The following is a 12,882-nucleotide window of genomic DNA, read 5'->3' on the forward strand; positions in this document are numbered from 1 at the left end:
CATTTGTTTTCCTAGTACCAGTGAGCAGAAATGAAATCTAATTCCCAGTGAGCAGAAATGTATTCCCAGCTCATATACTACCCCCAAAATTTCATAAATTAAAAAACAGTTATCTAGATGAAAATGAAAACTAGTTTCTCATTTACCTCTGTTTCTTTCATTAACAAGTTTAGTTCAGAAATTTGCCTCTTCACCTGGCTCTCCTTGCCAATAAGGTAATCAATATCCTTTGAAAGCTTTTCCTGTTGGAACATATTAGTAACACAAATAAACAGAATAGAAGTTTAACACAGCCCTTGCAGATTCTTCTTTTTTTACACAGCACTTCTTTAGCCTATGATGAACAGACTATGACAATTATAGTTATTAATGCAGGGTAAACAGTTTCTGGGCTTCAGCACAGAGACCCAAGTATATATAAGATATTAGAAGCAGGCTGGAAAAAAGAGCAATGTAGTAATGTTCAGATTAGTCAAAATTCCTAATACACAAATAGTACATTTTTGATAGCCCTTACCACTCCTACAACTCTTCCTCCGAAGGCTCCTATTCTAAGTAAAGGGAAGAGCAGCGGTTCAAACAGTGTGGCCCATTGCCAGTCTTTACAATTCACTTACACACTCCCCACCACACCCACACCCACACCACACACGGCAACAAAGGCCCTTCCAAAATAATCTGCACAGCCCATCTCAGCCTGGGTATTCATTAAATAATGATATAATACACAACAATACAAATACAGATTTATAAAAAATAGAGCTCACTATGCTTCCAGAGCTTACTGAGTAACTTGTTTATAAAGTAGCCATTTTGAAATTAGTATAGTTTATAATATAGTTTCATAGATATAACATCACAAGCTTTGGTGAGATCCCCACTCCATCTCAGAAAAAAATAATATGTAATATGCCTAAGGTATATTAAAAAACAATACAAAACAAAAAATCCTGAAGCACCATGGTACAAAGTTAAAACAGACAAATGTATTCAATCTAAGAAAGAATAAGAACATTCAGAAAACACTTTCCAAGCTATAGCATTTTAGGATCTGAGCATTTCTTGATCACTGATTCTTGAAGACATGAATAAGTGAGTAAGAAAAGAGGGACAGAAACCCAACTTTTAGGAATTTGAGAAGTCAGTCTCCTACATATTTCATCTTCCTATTTTTTTACTCAGACCATGCAACGGGGTGAGAGAGCGTAGACAGAAAGCAAAGCGACAAGTCGCTGACGGGATCCATCTTTACTTCTTTGGAACAGCCCGGAATCAGACACAGCGAGTTTTCTGGATCGCCCACTGGACAGACAGCGGAAGAACCATCAGGTACAGGGATGAGAACTGACCTGGAACCTCCTCACTGCACAGTTCCTCCCACGTGTCCCTGCGGAGCCCATGCTAGTAGGCCCAGAGTATCGGGTGCAGGTGGTGGCACTCTTTTTAGCTACAGTAGCAAGGAGAAGAATTTGGCCATTTAAATTGAAGTAGGTCTTGGTTCTATAACAGCTTAAATTAAAAATACAAGGTAGGCTAGAGAAGAGATGACCGAATTCAGAAATACGGTCAAAGGTCTAAGAGCACTGGGGTGAGCTGTAACGCTTGGACAAAGCCTTTGGCCAGTGACAACCATATCAGAGACAGCTCCGGTCTTCTCTGGCCCCTCAGACCTAGGCAGTCTGTGTTAAGATTAGATCTATTTTAACCAAGAAGCAGTGTCCACTTATTCAGAGGTCTCCAAAAAGTATAAGCACCAGGAACTGAGGATAAAGTAAATGTAAAAAGCAAAACAAAACAAAACAAAAAAACCATGGCTCCTACCTTCAAGAAGTTCATTTAGTAGGAGAAGCAGTTTCAGATCCTTTAGATATGTCAGAGCCACGGGTCTCTCGGAACTGATCAGAAGCTGACTGCTCAACGACCCCACACCTGCTCAGAAGCTTTGCTCTGGAGCAGTGGTTCTCAAGTGCGGTGTGCATCCGTCTCTGAGAACTGATACAGTGTGCAGCGTCCCAAGCTCTTTGAAGTGGGAGAGGACTTAATGTCCAAAGTTTTACCAAGTGCTCCAGGCAATTCTAATACCCACTGAAGTTTGAGAACCACTGCCTCCCCCTTTTAATCAGGCCCTGGGTCAAAGGTACCCAAAAAACATTAGTGTCAACAAAACAAAGGAGAAGGAAGAAAGAAAAAGAATTTCATTCAATAACTTCTCCGAATACCTTCTATGTGAGCAGGCTGGGAGAATAATATATAACCCATGTGGTCCCTTGCGCTCGTGAGTTATGTAATTTTAAAGGTGATACCAGCTTTGCTGTATGTCTGAAATGTTCAGAATAAAGTGTTGGGAAGAAAAGTTATATAATGACACGCTTTGGTCAAGCATCGAATTATGTCAGCAAACATGGCAATACTCCTCATGATAAATTTCACACACCCTAAAGTACAGAAGCTGTATTACTTGCTCATTCAATGGGGACTATTTATAGGGGTGTTTACATTTTCTACTTTGCTAGGTCCTACTTTCTAATCATTTGTCTAAAATCATAAATCCAGATGAAATAACAGTACCTGAACAAGATTCTTAACTCCCTTCTAGAAATTTATAGAAATGAAGGAAAATAAAACTAGGAAAAATTCCTTAAGAAATATTCCTCCATAAAATGTCAACTAACTACTGTAAATATAACTATAGAGTAGACAGTTAAGATGTGCTAACCACCAACTCTCCTTAATGAGAAACTGCACAGTTGTGTGAGAAGTTGAAAAATATCCTAGAAATTCCACTGACACCCAAAGTAGGAGAGGCATGGGCTTGAGGAGTGGCCAGACTGATGGAAAGACAGTGAACACTCTACTGTGGCCCCCTTCTCGTGGTAAAACAGCATTCCAAAGCCTTAGCGGGGCAAGGTGGTCAGAGGGAAGAGTACACTGGGCTCCCAATGCAGGGAGGTGGGAAGAACTCTGTACCAGTTCCCCTTCTGGAAGAGCAAGTCAGCAAACACAGGCAAGCTATAAAAAGGATGGAACCACTGCATTCTGAGTGCTTATGTGTGTACACTTCCCTCTATCTGGAGATTAACAGGAGAGATGACTATATGGAAGAAAAAAAGAAAATGCAGGTGTCACCTAACAGAAGACTACCAGTTTACCCAAAAGTAATAGCACTTTCCAGAACTGAAAAGGCACCATCCACAAAACAACTTGGTAACAATTCTGAGAGGCCACATACTCTAACACAGTTTACCTTCACAAGAAGCCAGGTCAAACAAAGACACAGACAGGGAGCCTGGCCCCTGCTTCAACAAATGAACATCATAATATAACCTGTAGCATGCAGCTTCCACCTTAAAAATCTGAAACCAAGTGAAAAGGAAGAAGATCTAAGGCAATCTTATTACTACTTTTGGAGGTTGGAAAATCCATTATGGAGTCTATTTTTTAAAAAGTCTAAATATAAATGAGAGAAATAACAGAACGTAAAGAGTAACTTAAGGGTATACTATTGTCAAAGATTTCACTCCAGGTAAAAAAAGTTTTTGGACAACTTATATACAATCAAACCAATAAGCAACAAACAAAAAAGGTGCCAAAGTTAAATTTAATTAGCAAACACCGTACTACCACTGGAGGGCATAACGGAGTAACAATGACTGGATTTTCTCTCCCACTTGAGAAAATCTTAAAAAGCCATCAGAAAATATGCAAGCGCTCTGAAGACACTGGATATCAACAAACAAAGAACTCTGAGAGATGGTAAACGAGACAAGCCTAGGATTGCCCCCAGCTTACTGTCTGGAGAAGGTTCCCAACGCGGGGCACAAAGACAAACTCAAATGGAGCCAAGCCTCCGATGAGCTGAAAAGATGAAGCAGTCTGCAGGCCAGAGTTTGTGAAGGGTGACTCCTAAGAACAGAGGGCTACAGGAGGAACTCAGAGATGTACAAGGGCTCCCCTTACTTCCTCAGAGAGTACTGATCAATCATAGCCGGAGAAAACTGCCAGAAGCCAGGGAAAGAATCACCCAAAGGGATTAAAGGGAACAATTCCAGGAGTTCACACAAGACTGGAAATAGTGCCTGTCTACTACCAGCCAGACTAAACTCACTGGGCATTGGGAAGAGTAAAGGTTTTTTACATCAGCAGTTTGGTTAAAATTAGCCCTAGAACTAAGTGTTGCTCTGTTCTGCCTAACAAAGCTTAAAAGCAAGGCCCAAGAGGAACAACTGTTTCCAAGTAAGTAACTTAAACACATACCAGAAGAAAACTCAAGAATCTGTAGGATACAAAAATATTCCAGTGCCCAAAAAAGGTAAAAAGTACAGTACCTGGCAGCCAATCGAAAACTGCCAAGCATGCGAAGTGGAGAATACAAATCAAAATGAGAAGAAGTATCAGTCAAAACTGACCTAGTAACACCCTGGCCAGGTGGCTCAGTTGGTTGGAGAATACATCAAAAAAGGTTGTGGGTTCAATCCCTGGTCAGGGCACACACCTAGGTTGAGGATTCGATCCAGGTAGGAGTGCACACAGGAGGCAACTGGTTAATGTTTCTCTCTGATATTGATGTTTCTCTATTCCCGCCCCTTCTCTCCCCCCTTCCTCCTTCACTCCCTCCCTGCCTCTCTTTTTCAAATCAATAAACATAGCCTCAGGTGAGGATTTAAAAAAAACTGACCTAGTAATGACACAGATGACAGAAGTAATATATGACAACAATAAAACAATTATACTTGTAATCCACGTAACTCGATGTAGAAGACTGAGCATGACAGACATATAAAATGCAAAATATACAACTGTATATATAAATAAAAATTAAACTTGGGTCAAAAATGCATATACATATTATTAAGGATAAAAAGGAAACAAAAATTAAAATGGGTGGTAGATTTATGCATTATTTAATACCTTTTTAAAATATTGTTTAAAATAATAAAGAATGAGACAGAAAGATAGCAGTACACCACTGCCCACTTCGCTGCTTTAAAAGGGCCGTGCATAAGGTTAAAAGACAGGAAGTTACTCAGTTGTAGGTAGTGAGGGTCCCACCAGAATAAACAAAATTCCATAGGCAAGTAACAAGAATCAAGTGTCTTAAAATAGTTATCGTCCTTCAAAGTGCAACAGTCCCCCACACACAATGTCACAGGCACTGGGCCCACTGGGGGTTCTAATGAAGTATCCTCCATCCCTGTGTCTTTCCTCAGAGTTCAGAACCAGCACATCAGCGTGACAAAAAACGGCCTGGTCAGAAATCCTATAACCTAGTATCAGTAGACCATTAATTCAGAGTTTACATTGTTAACTCATTTTGGTAAAACAGACCACACAACAGTCTTGATTTCATAAAGAAAAAGTTAAAGGCATAAAGAAAAATCAAGTTAAAGAATCAAAATTTAGTTCCGAAAATAAACAAGTCCTACCTTTAAGGTTTTATAAGCGTTGCTCATAGTGGTTACACGGTGATTGGAGTGATTACCACCCAGCTTACATAGATGGCAAACTGGTCTCCTACATAATTCACAGTACATGTTTATTCTCTCTGTTTCATGTTCCGGGCACATTAAAATCTATTGAGTGAAGAATAAAAGTGTGATGAAGGGTTGTCATAGCTTGCAGATTACTGGAATCCCCAAAATACAAAAGATCTGCTTTAGAAAAATCACTAACTCAAGACATTTAAATGAATAAAAGTGTAAAAAGAAATAAAAACATTTGGTATATCATACAAAAATTCTCTGTTAGAATTACTACTGTTCAATTTCAAATAGTGAATTAAATATGTACATGTTACTTCCCCTAAACTTGGTGATAAGACAGTGAAAATTTAATTCTTTTCAGACCTAAGGAGAGAGTGTTTAACCGAGCTAGAAAGGCTCTGACAGCACTGAATAGGCAACTGCCGATGATCAGAATCAGTACTTTTATAAGGTGCCAAACCTCGTGGGCACCCAGGCCTCACTATCGTCACAAGAAATCTGCCACTAGGAGAGTCTTGGAACGCTTTATGATACAAGCTTCTGGGTGAGTTTGTTTTTACATATTAACTGCACACATATCAACCAAATCTAAAATTGTGTTTTTGTTACTTAAATTTTTATCTTTTACTCAGTAAACTATCATCAGAGGTATTTGAAGATTTACATAAAATAACTATTTTCATTTGGAAGGAGAGATTCCGTTAGACTAGCACATTGATGAAATCAAAAAAGTGTCCATGATTCCATCAGTTTAAATTTTAAGCAACCATAGCTGCTCTGATAATTCAGAAAGAAAAAAAAAGTCCAATTTGAAAGTCCTAATACCCATATGCCAATCCTGGAGAAAAACAACTGGAAAAGATTTCAAATTTTTACCATGTCCAAGTTTCTACATTCTCAAAGTCACTACATTTAAAATAAAATATAAAGTTTGGCTTTCTGCAAGGAATGATCATAAGAACTCAAAGCTATAGGCAACTATTCTATAGAATAACCTTCTTAGAATTTTACAATATTGAATAACATAACTTTAGGATAAAAAAGATTTTTCTTAATATAACCTATTCTTATATCTTTAGTTAGCTCTTATTAATCTTTTATTTGTAAACAGAAAGAATAAGACTGCAACTTATACTCAAAAGTTTTATGTAAAATCTCATGAATTCTTAACTCATAAAACCCAAGCCTAGTATAATTTATTCAATTAATCAATTTATTAATTTTAAAAAGCAGTAAACACCAAGTCAAAGTCATAAATTTTTAGAAGTCTATGACCTTGAGCATTTAAAATGACAAGGGAACGTAACAGAGGATCGAAAACTACTTAATAAATCTGACTACACGGATACAGTCTGAAAGGGTCATTCAAACACAGAAGCACAAGTTTGTATGGACCTACCAGTTTACTACACTATTTAATCGATCTAAATAATCAGGTCATAATCTCAAGACTATTGGGAATTTTTTTCCATTTTTCAATTACAAATTAAAGGTTTTTATGCTCAACACTATAAACAGATTTTAATACACAGTAACTAAGTTGTAAAGAATAAGAACTTCAATTGAGAATCTACAGAAATCAGAAAGCAGTGTAAGTGAAGATACAGAAAATCATTCTGCCTCTCGGTCACAGAGCAGGGCTAACAATACATAAAGTTCTTTTGAACATTATTACAGACGTTACCCAGAATATTTAAGAATACAAACTCTACTTCAGGTACTAGGCGGTATGCCACGAACTTCAGAATATTAGGCTGTAATTACACCCATTTATTCATAGTAAAATTTTAGGTAACTTTTAGACAATTATGGGTTTATCATATTAAAACACAAAAGCTTTTCAACTTTAACCATTTTAATCTTAAGAAGTATGTCTGAGAGCACCTCCCTTCCATTCCTCAGAGTCACCGTTATGAACATTCGCGTGCTGTGTTGTATTGTTTGTACTTCTAACCCATGGGGATGTCTAGCAACATACCAAATAACTCCACCTACGAGGCATTAATTTCTTGTACAGGTTTTTTAAGTTACTTTTTCTTACTGTCAAATTCTGAAAGGAATGCAATAATTCCTTTTACAATATTAAGTTTAATATTCTAACAATAAAACTTCACTTACCTTGGGTCTAAAATTAGTGGTCGGGCCCACATACTCATGCTGAGCTTTTACAGTACCCCAAGGATGATAAATTTTGAAGCATTCATTGCAGTAGCTTGCACTACAGTCCATGCAACTTTTTGTGGATTCTTGAGGTGGTGGTTTACAAAGGTCACACATAATGGCTGTGGCTGCCCTGGCTGCCTGCCGGTATTTCTCGACAATAGTTTCCAAAGTAAAATTTCGAAAGAGACCATTGATTCCTCGTTCTCCAAGATCCACATCATGCTCACAGCCAGGGCAAGGAAAAACAGTTGTCCTAGGGGTCAATGAATTGCGCTTCCAGCCTGTGTAATTAGTAAGTCCTTGTTTAGTTCCATCAGTAGGAAAATGAATAGAATGAAGAAAAAAAGAATGATGTTTTGAAACAGTATATATCTACAAATATATTCCAAAACTATAATGCTCAAAGTGACTCCCTTTGAATCAGTCTGTATTTTGAAATGCTTTTTAGAAAATATTTTCTGTTGGTAAGTAAAAGACAGACCCAAGTTATCAAACAGTTATAAAGACCAAAGAGAAAAATATTCTATAGTAAATCTCACATAAAAACCATTTTAATTCAAACATATATATGGACAAAATATACAGGGTCCAGCAGAAGTAACACCTACTTGAGTGTGGTTGGTAGAGTAATAATGTGGATGTAATAATTTAGTTTTAATTTGAAAATTTCACCTAAAATGTCACACGGTGTGCTTGAGTGTGATATTGGTATGTTATAGACTTACATGCTTACGATTTTGTAATAAAAAGGGGTGTTATTTGTGCCAGACCTTGTATAACACAATACTACACAGGGTCAGGAGCTTTCGAAATTATATAATTAACATTTATAGTTATTTTTATGTATCATATCCAAAGGAATTTGACTTCCATTCAAATGAACACAATGTGGGCTGTATGATTAAAAAACGATTCATACATAAAGAAGCAGGAGTCCTTAACCTGGGGCTCCATGATTAGGCTCCAAAAGATCCGAATAGTTTTGCAAACTATTAGAAATTATATGCAAATTTTGCATATTTATATCTATGTAGATTTTCTGTTTAAATAATACATATCTTTTATCAGATTCTCAAAGGAATATGTGACCACAGAATTGTTAAGAACCACTGCCAAAGAGGGTTTCCCCCTGTAGTATTGTTATCTGGGAAAATTCAGTATGATTCAGGCCAAATCATTTGCTAATTGAGCGCAATCAGTAAGAGTGAAAAGCTCATTCATAGACCTAGAATCTAGCAACTGACTATAAGAGGGACCAACCATTTAGTATCTTCTTATGACCTGAAAAAAAGAATCACTGAGGTTACTTCATTCAGTAAGCCAAAAGTTACCCAAGAACTATTACAAATAATTTTATAGTATATACGCAATACAATGAATGACCTTAAACATCACACTATTATCCGTATCATCCTGATTTTTACAAAAAAACCCATAACATGGCAATCCTGACCCACAGGTTCACAAGGATTGGGGTGGTCCACTTAACATAGGTGTGTGCATACCAAGTCCCTCCTCTCATTTATAAACCTATTCTCAGAGTACGTAATCTTGGTTACCCACAAAAGAACTATCTAAAAATAAACCCGAACTTCTTAAACTACAGCCTTCTTTAATACTGCCATGTATGCAGACCAAAAATGAATGGTTAAACTTAGTATACCACAGTTACAAAAGGTCTTTAAGCAGCTATATTAATGTTATCTTGGCATAGTAACATTATCACCGAAAAGACTGTCTTAAAAAATGCCTGGCACGATATATGTACAGGTAAAATTTGGCAATCAGCTCACAATGTTACTCATTTAAGATGACTTCACAACGTGCTAGATGGCATGGGGCCCTGAAAGCTAGTTACACAACAAATATGCAGAATATTTTTAATATTCCATTAGAGATATTTTAACCTTTACATTTTTAAACACACAGAAAAAAGCATACCAAAAAAGCTGCCCCATAAAAATCTGAAAATCCTACATAAAATACATTCTTGTACTAACTCTAAAAACATGCAATACAGTCCAAATGTTTCACAACATAGCAGGCATATAATGAAATAAGCAGCAAAGCTGTTTTTAAAACACATGCCAATGAAAATTCCATTTAGTGAAAAAACAAGCCATTTCTGGAAGTGATACAGTGCAGTGGTCAAGTTTAAACAAAGGGAAATTCACGTTTAATGGCATGCTTTCACACATGAGCTGGGTGACAGAAATTAAAATGGTTAACTAATCTCAACAGTCAATGTTTTAAAAATAATGGGTTATTAGTGGTTTCATGAATTGAAGGCTGTGATCCATTGAGTAATGGGGTAAAATAAAATTAAATCATGCTTTAATGTGTACCCTAGTGACGTCCAAACTTTGGCCTTCGTGTTCAGAAGTTTAAAAAAAATTTTCATCCCTTTTCTATAAACCTCTTTTAACTTGTATTTATAATAAAAAGTAAAACATAAAGCATCATAATAAACTTCTTAAATCCAATGAACTATCTAATTAATATTATCTATTTTTGTAAACAGATTTTAAAAGCTCTCGATTTTTTTCAAATGCTAAAGAACTGATATATTTTTATTTCTGTCATCTTTGACTTCTACCATTGTTTTCATAAAAACAACCAACAGAATATGTGTTCAGGGCAGCAAGGAACACAGGACATATCCAAGGATGTTCTGGGAAGTAAGTCTAATGAAGAAAAATCAAAGAGTGGAGCTAAGAATAAAATGTAATAGAATTAACTTCTTACTCTCTATAGCTGTGCTGTCCAATATAATTAGTAACCATTAGCCAAATATGGCCGTTGGAATTGGACTTAATTCACATTAAATTAAAAATTAACTTCCTTGGTTGTACCAGCCACGTTTCAAATTCTCAGGAGCCACATGTAGCTAGTGGCTACCACACTGTACTGTGCAGGGTCAAACATTTCCGTGATTGTAGAAAGTTCCATTGTTATTACTGCTCAATAGCACGATATGAAAAAGAAAAGTAATAATGGCTTCAAAAGGTAAGGAAGTGAAGTAGGCCAAGCAATGCAATTTTGAGTCAAGTTACATTTGTGGGGTCAATAATATACACAAATGATTTGAATACTGTCATCTTGCAGAATCAATTCTTTTGCCCATATAACTTTAGTTCAAAAACAAATTAAATCAAGTATAAATTGATACAATTTAAAAATGAAGACTCCAAAATATCTTCAAATTGGTTTATAGCAAATCCCCCCAAAAGTCAGCTTTCAGTCGTATGTATTACCATTTAAATATGAAAGAGAAAAGAAAGTATTTCAAAACGAGGAGAGTCAATACATAACAGGTTCAGAAACTCTGCTAGCTGCTTCGTGTCCCACATCCTAGCTAGAAACATCCCCCCGATGTTACCACCTGGCACGGCAGTCAGCGGACTACCTCTCTACATACTAGACATTCATGTTGGGTTTCCTGGTGTTCGGCAATGGGTTGATATTTATACCGCTACCCTAGTGTTGCTTTTGCACACTCTGACCATCTGATTCCTACCAGTTATATTTAATTATTGAGGATTATTAGTATTTTCAGCTTGCAATACCCTTTTCTCAACTACTACCTTAATCAAAAACAGGTAATAAGCAATGAACTTTTAAAAAGCAAATTGCTCCTTCCTTTCCTCCCAATTGCTATATTTCAATATTTAAAATTCTCAGAGACTCACTAAAGCAGAATGTAATATCAACTCAACAGTTAAGGAGTAGGTACATTTATATAATCCTAAAATTATTTCAGCCCTTTGAAGGCAACCTCGAGGCTGATGTGGCCCCCAGTGAAAAGGAGTTTGACACCCCTGCACTAAAGCCTGTAAGAGAAAAGATTACCTGTGGCTTCTAGTAGTGACTGTAAGATTTTAAAATCGAGGCATGCAGAGGAAGATAAGGAACACAGACAAGGGACAACATTTCAGATGTTTATTTTCTCCAATAAAATATAAGGTATCACCAGCATTTCACATACACACACACACACACACACACACCAATTTTACTTTAAAGGTCAACTGGAGTAAGTAAAAAACCTTTTTTTTAAAAAATAAGATAGACTGACCCACCTTTTATATAGAAACAAATACTTCAGAAAGCCTTAAAAAGCAGTGTCTGTTATTTACCCACAAATGGGTATGACCTCAATGTTACAACTCAAATACTTTAAAACATTAAAAAGAAAAGACACTATATGCATAAAACAAGCAAAGACTGTTTTTAACTACAAAAATTCTCAACATCCTTAAGCAAATTTTTAAACACAGAAGCAAGTGTTGGCTTATTTAATCTCCCCAAGGTAGCATTATGGGTGTTAACATAAACTTTGTTCCACTCCATAAATATAAAGGATTTTTAAATTAACATTATTTTAAAAGATAACAGAGGTACATTATTTTCTTTAAAAATATCTTGTCATGTATACTGACAAAATTGCAAGCACTAATAATCAGTGCTCCCTTTTAAAAACATCAGAACTTGTTTGGAAATTTAGTCCTGTTGACCTTTAATTCATTTCAGCCCAATTTGTTCATTTTCCACAAAATTTTGAAGACTTGACCACTGATGTTTAAAACCTTATCTACACAAGGTTATTTAATTCAAATCTAACACTGTACTGCCTGTGGCCACACAAGCAATAAAGCTTTCTACCTCTGCACCCCAAAGATCTCCGTTGTGATGCTGTGAACAATGAATAGAAAGCTGGATTTAGAATTTAATTTCAAAGAGAAGATTCACAACTTGTTAACAAAAGATAAAGCAGTAACTGTGTCCTGCGCATAACACACTTATTGAATTAACAGTAAGAAAATGTGTTTCTCCTGGTACACGTGGGATTTATGAAGCCATCAAACCTATCTTTGAGTTCAGAATTAATCATCGTTCATGCAGCACTTCAGAGATCTACACTTTATCTTACAGATTTGTACTTTTAAACCATCGTATTCCTGGTAACCACTGCAAATACAAAGTAAAAGCAAGCATCTTTTAATTTTTTACTGATGTAAATAAACATTACTAAAACTCTATCTTTGTGACAAAAGTAAATACAAAATAGGGGAAATACAAAATATCTTTTAAATATAAAAAGCTTGCACAAATATGATCAAAAATGTCCAGGAATATAGCTCTTTTATTTTTATGTAATTTGATATGCTACTTTTATACACATCATAACAAATCCCTTCAAGGCACCTTTCTTTTTAATCTGTAAAATGTCCTATGCAAT

The 12,882-nt window shown here is 36.1% G+C and overlaps 1 protein-coding gene across 6 annotated transcripts in view; it reads right to left on the reverse strand.

Moving 5' to 3' along the window:
• Positions 1-12,882, reverse strand: part of TRIM36 (tripartite motif containing 36) — a 41,898-nt gene that overhangs the window by 12,777 nt on the left and 16,239 nt on the right. For 2 of the 6 annotated variants that reach the window (XM_045197667.3, XM_053911563.1), the window contains exons 3-6: positions 8,904-8,924; positions 7,599-7,942; positions 5,424-5,570; positions 147-242 (exon numbers count right to left, since the gene is read on the reverse strand). In XM_045197667.3, the coding sequence (XP_045053602.1) occupies positions 147-242; positions 5,424-5,570; positions 7,599-7,942; positions 8,904-8,924 (608 nt within the window). The remainder of the gene's footprint in view (positions 1-146; positions 243-5,423; positions 5,571-7,598; positions 7,943-8,903; positions 8,925-12,882) is intronic. The other 4 variants (XM_024563331.3, XM_053911572.1, XM_045197668.3 and 1 more) reach the window with 3 other exon arrangements.

The sequence above is a fragment of the Desmodus rotundus genome, chromosome 1, assembly GCF_022682495.2.
Source record: "Desmodus rotundus isolate HL8 chromosome 1, HLdesRot8A.1, whole genome shotgun sequence".
In the NCBI taxonomy this organism is placed as follows: domain Eukaryota; kingdom Metazoa; phylum Chordata; class Mammalia; order Chiroptera; family Phyllostomidae; genus Desmodus; species Desmodus rotundus.